At 37.1% G+C, this 15,527-nt stretch overlaps 1 protein-coding gene across 6 annotated transcripts in view; it reads left to right on the plus strand.

Moving 5' to 3' along the window:
* The window catches only part of LOC123012213, a 161,709-nt gene that overhangs the window by 142,719 nt on the left and 3,463 nt on the right, over positions 1-15,527 (plus strand). For 4 of the 6 annotated variants that reach the window (XM_044410088.1, XM_044410089.1, XM_044410086.1 and 1 more), the window contains 14 exons: positions 2,896-3,017; positions 3,583-3,701; positions 3,801-4,089; positions 7,234-7,407; positions 9,843-10,055; positions 10,344-10,880; positions 11,149-12,362; positions 12,411-12,604; positions 12,727-12,912; positions 13,114-13,217; positions 13,272-13,436; positions 13,492-13,662; positions 15,106-15,180; positions 15,235-15,401. In XM_044410088.1, coding sequence (XP_044266023.1) covers positions 2,896-3,017; positions 3,583-3,701; positions 3,801-4,089; positions 7,234-7,407; positions 9,843-10,055; positions 10,344-10,880; positions 11,149-12,362; positions 12,411-12,604; positions 12,727-12,912; positions 13,114-13,217; positions 13,272-13,436; positions 13,492-13,662; positions 15,106-15,180; positions 15,235-15,401 — 3,730 coding nt within the window. Of the gene's footprint in view, positions 1-2,895; positions 3,018-3,582; positions 3,702-3,800; positions 4,090-7,233; positions 7,408-9,842; positions 10,056-10,343; positions 10,881-11,148; positions 12,363-12,410; positions 12,605-12,726; positions 12,913-13,113; positions 13,218-13,271; positions 13,437-13,491; positions 13,663-15,105; positions 15,181-15,234; positions 15,436-15,527 lie in introns of all 6 variants that reach the window. The other 2 variants (XM_044410087.1, XM_044410090.1) reach the window with 2 other exon arrangements.

The following is a 15,527-nucleotide window of genomic DNA, read 5'->3' on the forward strand; positions in this document are numbered from 1 at the left end:
AATTTTTACACATATTTTCTCAATTTAAAATTAAGCGAAACTATTATATTGTTAAGCACTAGAAAATAGCCGTCTACACAAAAAATAACTAAACCCCTCGTCTAAATCAGCAGAAAAACGCCGATTATGTTGTTAAAATTTTGACCTAATTTTTGAAAAATTTTTACCAAAGTTATTATGCATTTTCAATGGTAACATTTATACTATCATTTAAAATTTAAGCTTTAGTATTTAAGATTTAATTTTATTTAAGAGTTCCCAACTTTTTATTTTTTACGTTAAATGACAAATAAAATTGATAAAATCTGTGACTGTCAGAACCTTGTCATTACTGACATTAATCGCACTTGAAAAGTAAAACTTTTCTCTGAAATAATAAGAATTAATATGGAAGATGCTGCACTCGTCGAAACTGTTATAGAACATAGTTTATAGATTGTCAGAATAGTAACTAATTTAGCAAATGTTTGTGTAATAGTTGTTTATTGTAAAAGTGTGTTAGATAGCGTTTTATCTACGCAAGAATGTTTAACCGCGAGAACAGTTAATTTTCTTAAGTGTTGTTAAACTGACATTTAAACGTCACACCAAATGTGCTTTCGGTTAAAAGTAGTAAGCTGTTACGCGGTGCGCTGGTTACTAACAGTGGAATAAAGTTACTTTATTCCACTTGTGGATAAAGTGTTACTTTATACGCATCTAAAGTGTGGAATAAAGTCTCTTTATAGAGTGATTGTGGATAAAAGAGATTTACATCGGTGTATCCTTAAGTAGTTATTTAACTACTTTTTGGTTAATTTAGAAGTATAAATTCGAAAATTTAGTCAAATGTTAATTCTCAAATTAAATCTTAAATGATAAATGTTAAATATGGAAGCATAAATCCACCATAACAATAACCTATTTCCGTTTAAATTTTCTTAGTCTTTTCATTAAAACCATCTGCCCTTTCCATACTCAAGAACTGGCTTCGGCCATGAAAACTAATTTATTTGTTCTTTTCTTGTAAACGTCAATTTATCACTGTATCTATTTTCCCTTAACAGGCTAGCCATTAAAGTATGTCACTTATAAACTGGCTAGTCAGTAGTTATGTCTAAAGCTCATACAATTTTTTTTTCAAATGTCAGAATTTCTAGCATTTTAAATAGTTTTTATAGAAGTATTTACCAATAATGCACGCAAGGTAATAGGTTTTTATGACTCCAGAAGGCTGGCTTGTTTTCGATTTGCCATTCGTATCTTTCTGTCCGCCAATGAAAACCCTTTTGCCATGCTAGTAATGTTAACTACTATACATAAGATGTAGTACTGTTTTCATTCCCGCCGACACTGAAATTGTTATAAAAATATACTCCGTTACTATTGCTTCTGTGGCACACTATACATTAATATATCAATTATTGATAGTTATAAAATGTGTTTTAATTGTTGTCAGTTGTTTAACTTATGTTAAAACATCCAAATAACTGTGTAATTTGAAACTCTTTTATTTCATATTTCCAAAAAAAAGCTAGCCTAAAATTTTGTAAATAATTTTTCTTTCATTTTTAAAATGTATAAAGTCCATTTTTTTAAAAAAACAATTGTCAAAGTGTTGTCATCTTGGTTTCAACCACTTGTTATTTGAGGTTATTACGTTGGCAACGTAAAATGTCAATTGAATGTCAATTGAATGTCAGCCCTTTTGTTACGAAGGCGCTTGCGCTACTGAAGCCGCAATTACTTTTAAATTTAAAATTGAAAGTACAACTTAAAGAGCACAGAAAATGTTGAAGATGGAATTGGTTGGTATTAGAATTATTTCTGTGACGTTGCGGATAACAGGAATACCTACGCTGCCCCGAACAGAGGCCTTTTAGAACGGAACTATTACAAAGGTTTTTTTTGTGAATCTTGCCGTTTTTGAGGAAATTAATATGATAACGAGTCAGTCTTAGCCTAGCTCTCGTACGAGTTAATTGAATTATAATAATTGTTCGAATAAATTATTGTGAAATTGTGTTTTATCTCAAGAAGAGTCGTTTACAAAAATGAGTTTCTGAAAGCAAGGATCTGGACCTTAACATAACAAGAAAAATAGCTATGATTAGATTTTGTGAATATATGCAGACAAAAAACCAACCATGTTAAAATTCTTCATGAATTTGATAATTTTGGTTGTGTAAAAACTCCTAAAAAAGAACGGCATCCAATAAATTGCACGACTAATCCAGTATTTTATTATATTCCTCCAATAATAATCAGAATCAGATTCTGAAGACGATTGGTGGTCTAAAAATTTTGAATCAGATTCTGAAAATGAGTAAAAATTTAAATTACCCATTAAATAAATTTTTCCCGGTTAGGAGTTGCATGTTTCCGTGTCCTTATCGCCTTTATTTCTTGTCTTTTGGTAAAAAATTTGCTTCCACTTGAAACTTTTCTGACATTTGAAAATTACTAATATAACCTCAAACCTAATCTAGGGAGATTCTAATATACAACTGTTCCTAAAAAAAAGATTTTAGGGTAGTACAGTCTGGTTTTTGAGGTAATTTTGACATTGACAATTGTATTAAAAAAAATGGACTTTACATACATATTTGCTTATTCACAGTACATTAGGCCATAGAATAACATTAGGCTATTAAATCTAATAGAACAAAGGCCTTGTTATGAATATTATTATAGTTGTAATTCAGCAATTATGTTCGAAAATAACAGTGCATATTCATATTAGCTACGATGTTTTTGGTTGACTATAATTTTTGGATCTTTCTTTTTTCTCAACAATTTTGATTATTTAAGTATGATAAGTTGAAATCACCCTTTGCAACAGTAGACAAAGAAGATTCAACGTAAAAACAAAAATCTAGTGATTGTTTCTGCAATTAAGACTTGATTATTTTTCAGTAACGACAACAACAGATGAAAAGAAGGCCACCAACAATTCGTCGGAAGTAGTGAAGCTGACAGTGAAAAGGGCACGTCCGAAAGCAGCATCGCCAAACAGACAGGGTCCCCAACAGTGCCAGGTGAGCATCCAAAGTGCCAAATTACTCACAACGTAATTTTTAATAAGCGATTTCGTCTTTAGAGCAACGACTTGCTTTTTTTCGAGGGCGTCTCCGGCGTAATGAAAGCGAAACAAAAACAACGCTTTGTTTACCCATTCTTTGAACTGCTAAAATTACATTTGCTTTTTTCCTCTCTTCTTGTTTTTATTGTCTTTATTATGAACGTAATAAAAGATCGAGCGAGGCTGGTGCGTCGCTGTCATATTTGGAGTGCCCTTTAATATATTAAACGCGAATCACATGCTCCGCGAAACTCGGAGAATGTGTAATATAACATTTCATCACAGCATCTGGTCGGACAACGCTGTAAATGGAATTGGCTGCATCTATGCAAGCTTATTAAGACTCGTTGACTTGCATAACTAAAGTATTAACAGGCAGTCTGGTAGTGACAGAAGCAATAACAAACGCCTTTGATTTCTACCCAAATTATTTTTCCAAAATGTAGACTAACGTGTTCTAAATGTAGAACCAGGATGTTTTATGAAACCATTCTCACATGAACCGCTTTTTTCCCGTGCAGGTATGTGCCAAAGTGTTTGGGAATGCATCCGCTTTGGCTAAACACAAGTTGACCCACAGTGATGAAAGGAAGTATGTCTGTACCATGTGTGGGAAAGCGTTCAAACGGCAGGACCATCTGTAAGTGGTCACCAAGTCCTTGATCAAAGTCTTGCATCCTTCGAAGAGGGATGCCGAAGACTTGGTTAATGTTAGTTTTTGATTAATTTTTATCTTCAGCAACGGTCATATGTTGACGCACCGCAACAAGAAACCGTACGAGTGCAAAGCTGAAGGCTGTGGCAAAAGTTACTGTGATGCTAGGTCTTTACGGAGACACACGGAAAACCACCACAGCTCGTCGACGGTTAACACGGCGACGACGACCATGTCGCCGGCGCAAGGGGCGGCATCGGGAGACGCCGCCTCACCCCATGGTTCCAGCTGTATACAATACGCGCCGCCACCAACTTCCACCACCAACGGAAAGAGTCAGCTGCAGCAGCTCCTGGCCACGGAGCCGGCGAAGGTACATAGTTCTGTTCTTAGTTGGACACGAGATTAGTGGTTACTATAACTAACTTTAATATTCAACACGCTGTACGTTTTTTGAACATCCTTAATATGTGGTCCCCAAAAGTCATTCATTATACCTATATTTCACAAGTATGTTTTATAAACACATCGCCGTCTTCATAGAAATAATCCTTTTCTCGCCTGGGCATTTTTCAACTGATTCCCGTTGGCGCTTTAATCTGGGGAAAATTTTTGACAAATCCAGTTTTTTAGCTTAAAGGGTTCAACCTCATAACATCAATTCTCCCTGGCGTATCTGGTTTTGTTGTATCCTTTCTTCCCAGCTTTTATTAATGGCGTTATTTTTCGTTAATAATTCAAAATCATTCGGTTTTTCCTTAGTAACCCCCGTAACTAAGAAAAAATCGGAATCACTGCTCCAATGCATTTTTTACGAAATGCCCAGGCAGGATATTGATACATTTGATTAAGGAGGCGGTGTATATACACAATGCAATTCCTCTAAGCCAATTCTAAATAAAAATAACTGTAAAGATTTATTTCCTACGACCATATACGAAACTAGATCATAACGCACAATTACATACCAGGTAAATAAAAAGTATGGAACCAAACATTTTTTGCTTAAACTATTTATTTTTTGAAAAAACTAATTGATGAGTGATAAAGTACTATAAAAATGTGATGATTTAACAAGAATACATTTTTTCCAAATTTCCTTTTGTTTTTGAGTTCTACAAGAAAATTTATTTTTTTAAATGGCAACCCACTATAAAATCATTTTTCTCATAAAAGCTATGCTGTAAGGATTACAACTATCTGCTTTATATTTAATTAAAAAAAAAAAATCACATAAATTGCCATTTTGACAAAGAAAAGTCGCATAACTCAAAAACAAAACAAAATTTCGTTCTGAAAATACGATCACATTTTTTATATTACTTTAATTTATATTAATTATTGTTTACTGGAGGCAAATGATTAAAAATAAAACCGCTTGGTTCCATACTTTATATTCACCCTGTATGCGCGAAAATTGGCAATATCGTACGAGGTCAAAAACCTGTGCGATTTGTTTTCGTATTCACACTCGAATGTTTTGTATTTTTTCATTCAACGTATTTTTTTGTATCCATTATAAAAAATATATCGTTATGAAAAAAAAAATGTTCGTAAGAAAAAAACTATTTATGCTCGTAGGAAAAATAGTGTACAAAACTTGCAGGAAAGCGTCTAACCAACTCGCGGTATTGCCTGCACTCGGCTAACGCCTCGTGCGAAACTTTCCCGCTTGTGCGTTATTTATCACTTTCCGTGCTCTTTATGTAATATACTATTTCAATTTTTTAAAATTGTATAAAAAATCAAAATTCTACACGAAACGCACTTTACGACATTGTGAAACACCCAAACATCCCATATCAAACTTTTGAAAATGACGGTCTTTAAAGCTTTATAGATTTTAAATACTGTTTTAATATGAATATCTATTTGCGTGTAGATACAGAATATTTACTGGAAATAGTCGTAAGGACATAATGTAAAAATTTCCGCTTCGCCTGCTTTCTCTCAAAGGCTTGTTTGAGTTAAAATTTTTCGAGAACTGCGTAAGTTCAGTCCGCTGTTTGTTGGTTAATCACGGTCTTTTCAAAATTCTTCCACTTTTGAAACACACCGCAGTTTCCGCCTGGCTTAAATTTCCAAGAAATAACGCTTCAACGGACACAAACATTTGTTTCCCCCTACGAATTTTGCGTAGGTCACAGCGGCGTTGTTTGTTTATTCAATAATTATTCCCCGGAACTTGGTTTAAAATTTAAAGTCCCTTGTCTACACAAAATTTAATGTTTAATATTTCATCATCACGCTTGCACACCCTGTATATACAACTCCCTCCAAACGAATATTTCACCACAGACCTCTTAATCATAGAGCAATAAAGATGTAAATTTGGTTCGGTATTTTATGAATCGGCGAAGGCTCTAGCACGAATTTATCTTTGTTCCTGGAGAGGAGTTAAGTTTTTCCCGAAGAAAAATTCACCTGCTTCTAAATCTCACTGAAGGTCGTAATTTGTAATGCTTAAGAAAATAATGTCAGGGTAGCCGGAATTCTACTGTAATCCCAATAATAATGTTCAGACATACGAAACGTATTTTTCACCTGAGAATAATGACCGTTTTAAAAATTAAAGTACGTATGGTACATCAATAGAGCACAAAGTTATTAAACATATACACGCTGTGATGGACAGCAATAAACTCTTTCAAAAGTGCATTCGTTTACTTAAAGAGTCGGATTCATGTATTTAAATGCCTAGAAATACGAGATACGTATGTAACTAGTTAAAAAAAACTGACAAGTGCATTTTGCAATTTTTCATTTTCGAATTTCCTTTTACCATTTCTGCTTGTAAATCGAGTTGTAGACAAGTAACAGCTGTTACAAACAATATGAAATGTATCATATTTTAGTTCGTAACTCTGGATAGAAATTTCATAGCTCACTACAGCTGTTTATTTTGTAAAAAGTGTCCATTATGCCCTAACACTAAGTTAATGAACTAAAAGTACCTAATTTTATAAATCGCCTGCATAAAAGAAACTTGTTTAAACTTTCCAAATGTGAATTATTCCCCTCAGCCACATTGAAATTCAATTTTTGTGTAAATCGGTAATTGTAAACCAGTTTATTTTAACTTAACAACCCACAATTACAGGGTATGTAAAATTTAATTAACTAAATTTGATATGGCTTGCCTAACAGGTAATTTATACTAAACAAACATTAAACTTACATATATACATTATGACCAAAAACATCACCCGTAATTAAAAAAATAATGTAAAATTTTAACAATACACTGTCTTCAAACAAGAAACAGAAAACCTATACTTCTGTACATTACATATTTATAATTTTCAATGGAAAAATATTATTTAATCTTGTGCACAATTTTCTACAAAAGGTTCCTAGTTATTTTAAATAAATAAGTGAGGTGTACAATGCAGTAAGTATATTGCTGTCAACAGTCCGGATTTATAAGGGTCCAGTGGTATAGATAGCGGAAACGCTCAGTATATAGAGCCGTCTGGAGTGACAAAGTGTCGTAATTACCGGTTGCTCGTTGTTACAGGGCGGCAGTGGTGGCAACAACGATGGGCTAACCAAACAACAACTGGATCTAATACATCAAATAATGGAACAAACCCAGAGACAATCCCAATCCGCCAGTAAACCGACAACAAAGCCGGCCACAAAACCCATTAGCAAAACACCAGTCAAAGTGCAGAGGGTGTGGACGTCGACGGTAAGTCAGCCCGAATGCAACACAAAATGCACCTAATTAAAGACATAATTACGTCTCTGGCAAATTCGATTGAAAGCATCGATATAGCGGACCTTTTGTACGGAAGCCCTCCGACCATTCCACAAACGAATTCAATAATTACTCTTTGCATGGAGCAAATTATACTGCCAATTAGATCCGACAGTGGTTTGCTTTATGAATATAAATGAAATAAGCCCCGACTACATATCGAAGCCACATCGCATTCATACCTGCTTCATTATTGTCGATTCTTGCCTATATTTAATCGGCTTCCAAAAGCGAACATTAATTATTACAATTTTTATTTAACTTATTCGATGCAATACCTCTTCTAAAGACAATTAAAATCATTCGATTAATTTTAGCCACACTATTAATTATTGCAATTGTTTACATTTGAAATAAAATATTTTTTTAGTTTTTTTTTTAATTATAATAATATTAATAACAATCATAACTTGCTACTAGTTTTTATTTATTTTTACAGGCCAAAATATAATACCTCCTTAGCTTAACCAGCTATTTCTAATGCTTATATTACAATAACATAGTAATTAGAAGAAGCCAATCAGCGATTTTATGGCAAAACTTTTTGTTGGGAGTCGAGTAGGTATACTTTTTCTGAATGCGTTTCCAAAAAGTTCCATGTGCGGACATTGAGTGGTGTTAAGTGGAAAAAATATGTTGAGCTTAATTCGATTTAGTTGTTGGCAAAAAAGCGATTCGATTAGAGTGGTGCGCTACTAATTACTCCGCTTCTAAGCCCACTCCTGGCACCCTCCGGTATACGAATTGCATCGATTTGATCGCCTGCTTTTGCAATAATCGAAATTTGTCTTTTGGTAGAGAGATGTTAACAATGCGGATAATTATCGTGGCATTTCGCTTTCTCTCTACGAGTAGACCCAATAATTAGAGAAGTTTGCGCCGTCCGAGTCAAAAGCGAAACACGACCGAACAGCTGAAAAGGACTTGTAAAACTTCGGACATGAAATAAATATAACAAGCTGTCGTTCCAAGAGGAGGGGTTTTTACTTGAACTTTTTACAAGTTAGTAATTACTTTGACCTGTAATTAATCACTTGAAATTTTAACCATAGTAAACTAATTGGAAAGCGAGCTCTTCGCCTCAAAGTTGCTTCGCGAAAAATGAATTAATTTGGCGGCGGTGTGGAATTCCGGTAGGTTTTAAGCCTTCCAATTAGCAGAATGGTGCAGTACGAATTAATACGATTAAAATTGACAAAGTTCGTTTCGCATCGTTCCGACCTAATGGGAAATGTGACGCACGTTCGCGTCGCGAAAAGCCCAAATTAACTTCCTTTCTTATTCGACACTCTATAAATAATTTTCGCTCGATGTAGCTATTGTCTCAAGCGAATGGTTTTACCTGTTGGATTAACGAATACCAATGTATAGGGGATGCTGTGCTGTGAGAACCGCACGACCTTTGACCTAAAGCCCGGCCGTTCCAAATCTATTCACCCCTTCAATGTTGGAGAGGGTAGGCGCCTCGCGGCCAAAAATTCGCAGGGTTTCAGTACGCACTTTTGTTTTTCAAGACATTTTATTCAACGGGAAAATCTAACTGAATTTTAATATCCATTCAAGGGAGGACGAATTGTCTTTATGTTATGAGATTCATAAATACAGCGTTCTTGAGTGCATGCTGAAGAACTCCGCTTCAGATTTCTTAGTTTTGTCGAGAAGATTTATGGACCCAAAATTTCAACTACTTATATATTTTTCTCCTCTCTGTTTATATTCTTGCGTTCTTGAAGCTCATTTTGAACTTTAAAACTGGTTTTTGTACCCCAAACACCAATTTTAATAACACCTATGATAATATCAAAAAAACGGTATCCTATTTCCGATAAACGAACACAGTTCTGTAGATTATATATAATTAGTCCGCCCTCTGGTAAAGTAACCAGATGCGTGATGTAAACACAGTTATTACGGATTTGATTTTTCTGTAGTAGAGTGGGAATTGCGCCCTACATTATTAAACCTGAATCCGACAAGATTCATTATATCTAATCCGGTTATCTGGACCAACTGACGTCACAGGGTGGCCACCTTCCGATTTATCCCCTTTGATACTTGGAGTTAGTCGAAACTTTACTAGTCTCGTAGCCATATGATCCCAAAGTGCAATTTAGTTTGTGAAAATGTGACCAATCCTAACTTAACCCTCAACATGAATAACTGGTGGAATTATTACTATTACTACCACGGGCAGGTAACTGCACCTTTTCAAATTTCCACTTTCCGCAAAAGTAGCTTTTTGAGTTTCCAAAATAAAAATTTTAATAAAGGTTCTCGGTACGCCTAATGTCTTGTTTATTTTAATGTAGAATGAAGCAGAGTTAATTAAGTGAAAAAATTTCATTGAAGTCTCGTTATGTGTACAGACGCAGCAGACTTCATCAAACAAAACAAGTGGGAGCGCTACGAGTCCGCAGGCGAAAGTTACCACCACCACCCCGTCAACGTCCCCAGCCGCCACCGCCACCCCCAACAAACCCGAACCCAAACCCGTCGAGTGCAACCTATGTCACAGGAAATTCAAGAACATCCCCGCCCTCAATGGACACATGCGGCTGCACGGTGGATACTTCAAAAAGGTACACACTCTCAAACGCAGAATGTTGTTTTATCCTGCATTTTATGCAACCGCAAATAGTCTTTGAAAACGCGAAATACTAGATGCAGTCCACCTTTATTTGATAAAAAACACTTAGAACTGGCAAATCTTTACAAAAACTGCTGTTACAAGCGATAAAAACCTGCACTTAATAATGCACAAGAAAATTACCGTCTTTCATACAATAGGTACTAATTTCTTGGCCTACTTTAGTCGTAAGTCAACACGTTGAATCAACAAAGATTTGATTTGAAAAATGTTTTGTTAGGACGCGGAGAACAAGAAGTGCGAAAAAAAAGATACCAACGGCCCCCCTTTACAAACGGCCAGTGTGAGCGTTCGGGCCCTCATTGAAGAAAAAATCATCAACAAGCGGATAACTAATCCCCAAACAACGTCGTCATCGTCGGCGTCGTCGTCGAGTGAAGATAATCAGAAATCGACGGCTCCGCCTTTGTTCCCATTAACTGTGCATTCCTCTGCGAACAACTCCAGCGATCTGGACACAAAAATAACCTCTTTCGTCGTGCCGGCGCCACCCCAGCAGCCGGTGGAGAAAGCGCGAAGACATTCCGATGCCGAGGCTTTCAACGTGTCCAGAACAACGACCACCACCCAACAGAAAGCTGAAGCTCTGGCAGATCTCATCCTCAAACGAGACAAAGTCTCCGTCAAACGTACTACCTCTGACCCCGGACAATCCTCGCAGATCATCCAGTTTCAATCGACCGATTCGTTTACATTAACGGGAGTTACGTATCAATCGGAAGATGGTGAATATCTTTCGCCAAGTCTGCAAGACGAGGTAAAAAAGACTCCCTTAAAACTTTTTTTCTTCAATTTCCAGATTTCTTGATTATCGTAAAGAAAACTGGCCTTAAGTTCTTGTAATTTATTTTGTTTAAACGAAAAAAAAAAGTTTTATAGATAGAATTCATATTCAAATCTAACTTCAAATTTTAAAGCTCAGCTAAGATATTCACAAAATTGTTTAGCATAATTTTCCTGTACAATCGCTGTTGGATGGTCGTAACAATTATTCTTTAACAAATTAATTGATTTTTTTTCTGAAGGTATTCACGCAAGTGCAAGACACGATGCTGCTACAAGGAGTCGATCCGCACCAGCTGGCGTCCATCCAGTTCCAAACGGATACCCTTCTGCAGAATCAGAACGACCAGCAACTCCAAGACATCGCTTTGGAGGACTACACGAATCTGCAAGAAACGGTGGTCCAGTCACCTTCCTACCAGTCAAGCCATTCGGTGAACCAGGAGCTGCAGGCTGTGCTAGACTCGCCTCTTCCTGAGAGTTTAGCGGAGTTCAGTACTTTTCATTCGGCCACCAACTTAGATATACCATCTCCGGGCTACCAGACTCAATCTCCAGCTCAATTCACGGGCTCTCCACATACCTCTCTAACCGCACAATCGCCCCTACAAAGTCCTCTAATCAGGCATGATTCTCCAGGATTTGCATATCCCACTCCTCCTGCAAGTCATGAAGGACAGAGTCCTTGTTTCGGACAAAACACCCTCCTTCCAATGGTATCACCAAAGCAGAACGAGTTTGCTCAAGTAGTAGAAAGGGGTGTAGATGAACCGCCACAAGCTTCTTCGCCCTTATCTGCGGCTTTTTTTACGTCGACGATGTCAAGTTCGGCCGCTGTTGAAGAGGCTTTGGAGGAAGTCCTCCCGGGGGAGAGTATTCCAACAGATGACATTTATCCTTTAACGAATTCACCTCCTCCACAATCTCCCTTATCAGTGGGCCTCACACCTGTTCCCTCTCCTTTATCAAATATTGTCACAACATCTGTACCTTCACCTCACACTTCCACCACATTCACTCCTTCACCGAATACCGTAACTTTTCCTATGTCTCCTCATTATACCCTCCAATCGCAAATGATGCCTAATTCAGAAGACCCTCTCTTATCAAGTAGTCCAAAAGACTTTGCCCCTCGCAAAAAATTCGAATTCAACGGAGTTCCTCTGAGAGTGCTCAGCAATAACGGCCTACTAGATCTCAACAGTTCGAATTTTGCTGGCATATTAGTTGACGCCAATGGCGAAATCAAGATCATCCAAACCGGGGGAAACACCTTCCAAGCCAAAAACTTCCTTGTTGCCAACACTTCCCTTATACAAAACCATGAGGACGAGAGAAACGCCCCTAAAACGCATAAGGTGCTCAAAATTCCAACGAAGCAAATCATCGCAAGGCCTAAACAGATTATCGACTTAAAAAGAGAAGAGAACAACGACGTGTTTCTCAGTCCTACAACGTAAGAGAGATGTATGAGCAAAATGTGAATTTAAACAAGTATTTCTAGGATACCCGCGAGTCCTATACGGGCTTCCAGGAAACGGCCTAGAAGTGAGCCACTCCAACTTCCGGTTTTTCACCAATCGAAGTTGAGGGCGACGAGAAGTAAACCCCAAGGGTTCGCTCCGTATACGCCTCAGCCTATTTTAAACCCTCAGAGGCCTGGAACGGGTCTATATGCGAATATTAAGGTGAAATCGGGTAAGTAGGTATCGAGAGAGATCGACCAAAACTACAATTCTCCAAGGATCTCTTTATTGATTTTCACACAATGCCCTAAAAGTTTTATAAATTTTGTTCGATGCAATAAATTTGTTTTTTAGAGGAAGACTCAAGTTGGAGTAATGACCCCATCCCCGAGAGCGACTCCACGCCCCACATAAACGTGGGCTCTCAATTTCAATGCACAATACCTCCTTTTACGTCTCCTCCAAGTAGAACCAATCCGGACCCGACTCACGAGGATCTCCTGTGGGATCCTGGTATAAGTGGCTGCACAGATAGTGAAGGTAATCACAGATTTAGCGTAAACTGCAAAATTTTCCAGGCTCTAAAACCTAGCCTAGTACCAAACCTGGCACTTGTCATTTGGTACGGCATGGCATGACCTAACACTAATCGGCTTTTAACCAAAACATAGTTCTTTGCTTGTTGTTTGAGCCACGCAGTGGCGATTTCAACAGGTATGTGTTAGCATTGAATATGTGCAGTTGACATGTACTTGGATTTCGCGTGCTGCGCTGCAGTTCCCGGGGGAGGAAGGAATAAGGAGTACGCCATGCATCTCCTGCATATGTGTGGCGGAAACATACACGTGAGTGTGGCAAATTCTATTGTTGAGGGGTAAAAATAGCGAGCATTGTTGTAGGACGCGATGTTGAAGCTGATGCAACCCGCGCCGATCCTCCCGTCGGACCACCCACTCCTTTGTTATCAGTATAGCGAGAGTGACAAATGGACGTCTTCTGAAACAGACATTTTCCACAATGCTTTGCTGAAATACGACAAGGATTTCCGCAGCATCGCTCAAGAGGTGTGTAATAACTCTCATCGGGTTGGTGAAAAGCTATAGTCAAGGTGCGTTACAGATTGGGACGAAGACTATCAAACAGTGTATACAGTTCTACTACGTTTGGAAGAAAGTATGTGTTGATGAATACCGAAAGCTGAAGTATCTCCGAGAGCGGCGGCAGAGTCACTCTAAAAGTATAGAAGGGGAAGTAGAAGAGAAACCGTATCCTGATGCCAAATTATTAGGGGTAAGGTCGGCGATAGCTGTTTCCAAACCAAACACGTAAGTCAGTTACGTCGGTTGCGAAGAACTTTTTCTATTTTGTTTGTTGTGTTTATAAAAAAATAAGGAAATGTTTCCGCTTCAAAAGTCAAGTGAAAGTACAAGGACTTTTTTTAACTTTGAACATAACCCTATGTTCAGAGTTTAAGCAAACACAGATCAATGCATTTCTGCTATTCAATGATAGGGTCTCAGTATAGCGTGTCTATAATTTAAAAGCAACGGAAAAAAAGGTTTTATTTAAATGAAGATGATGAGAACACAAACAGAAAAATTACAGACAGATAGAATATTAAAGACTTCACATTAAGAAACGAAGATATAGCAAAAATTTTGCTAAAAACCGTACTTTAAAATAATAAACAGAACAGAAATTTTTGCTTGGCCTCATGTTTTTTTTAACTTATTTTCAAAACGCTGCCTATTCAATTAATGATAAAAAAGTGCAAAGGACAAAGCTGTAGAGAATTCAATTTGATTTAAAAAATGTGCTTGTAACTTTTCTGTTTGTGTTATCATCTTCATTTAAATAAAACAATTTTTTTCATTTTTCTTACACTGTATACAGAGTGATTCTTAAATAGTCCGACAAAATTTTATCACAGCTTCCCCCAAGGATAAATAGAGACTATCTGTACTTACCCTTTTTACGTTTTAGGGGTAAAACCCCCTTGATCCGTGCCACTTATGGCGTTTTTGAATTGTTGCAATGATCAAGTACATTTGTCAAATTAATACCATGGTTTCCACCACCTATTTACATGTTCGTAACACTGATGTGTAACATCAGAGGCGTACGCATTACCTCGAGCATAACTGTAATAAATTTTATTTCAAAAACGGTTAAACAAAGAATTTTTTACTATCTTTTTCCAGCATGTACTTATTTGCTACTACCACGGCTAAATTTTTGTCGGTCTATTTAAGAATCACCTGTATACAGTCTAAGAAAAATGAAAAAAATTGTCATGCAATTGTGCATGTCTACAGGCATGCTACTGAGACTCGGTCATTGAATAGCAGCGATGCATTGATCTGTGTTTTTTTAGGTTGAATATGTTCAGAGTTAAAAACATATCCCTGTATAAATACTTATCAACATATACAAGCTTGTTCCTATGGGGCTGGGAATAAATGAAAATTTTAGTACCGGTTTTGATGAATGGATTCTACTCTGAACTAAATTGCAAAAATTTTAATTGAATTAAAATGAAAAGAATTACATTTTTAAACTTGGATTGGAAATAAGTGAGCTGATTGTAAGTGTCCAGTTGTACAGATATTTCTTCAAGTTAGCACCTCAGCTATTCCAATATTCAAGATGTTTCAGTATTCTTTGCTTGCTTCGCAGCTGACGGCACTGCATAAACGTTGTTTGCGAAAAAGAAATAACATAATTTTGTGATAGATTGTAGATAGTGGTTCTCCCATGCCTGTTCAAGAGACCAGAAGTTTTATCTGCGAATTTGCAGACTGTTCAGCTGTGAGTGTCTAAATATTCCAAGTGATTTTCTTTTGCAATAATAAGCAATTGCAGAGTTTTAATTCGCGTGCCGCTCTTAACGGCCACATACGAATTCACGGTGGAACCGCCCGGAATTCTCCAACGCCATCTGCAAACGCAGATAAGCGCACTTCCTCCGTAAGTTCAACTGTTTGTCATCCCGACTCAACAGAAGATTACCCCTGTAAGATATGCGGGAAGTAAGTGTACTCCATTCAACATAGCATAGCTAAGGTAAATGATCGGTGTGTTGCGTCCTCTGCTTACGTGCTAACACTATCGTTATTCTTACTACAACATCCAGTGAGCGGACTAAGGTATCTTTT

This window comes from Tribolium madens, unplaced genomic scaffold, assembly GCF_015345945.1.
Source record: "Tribolium madens isolate multiple individuals breed KSU strain unplaced genomic scaffold, Tmad_KSU_1.1 Scaffold_91;HRSCAF=231;Tcas5.2_LG7, whole genome shotgun sequence".
In the NCBI taxonomy this organism is placed as follows: Eukaryota; Metazoa; Arthropoda; class Insecta; order Coleoptera; family Tenebrionidae; genus Tribolium; species Tribolium madens.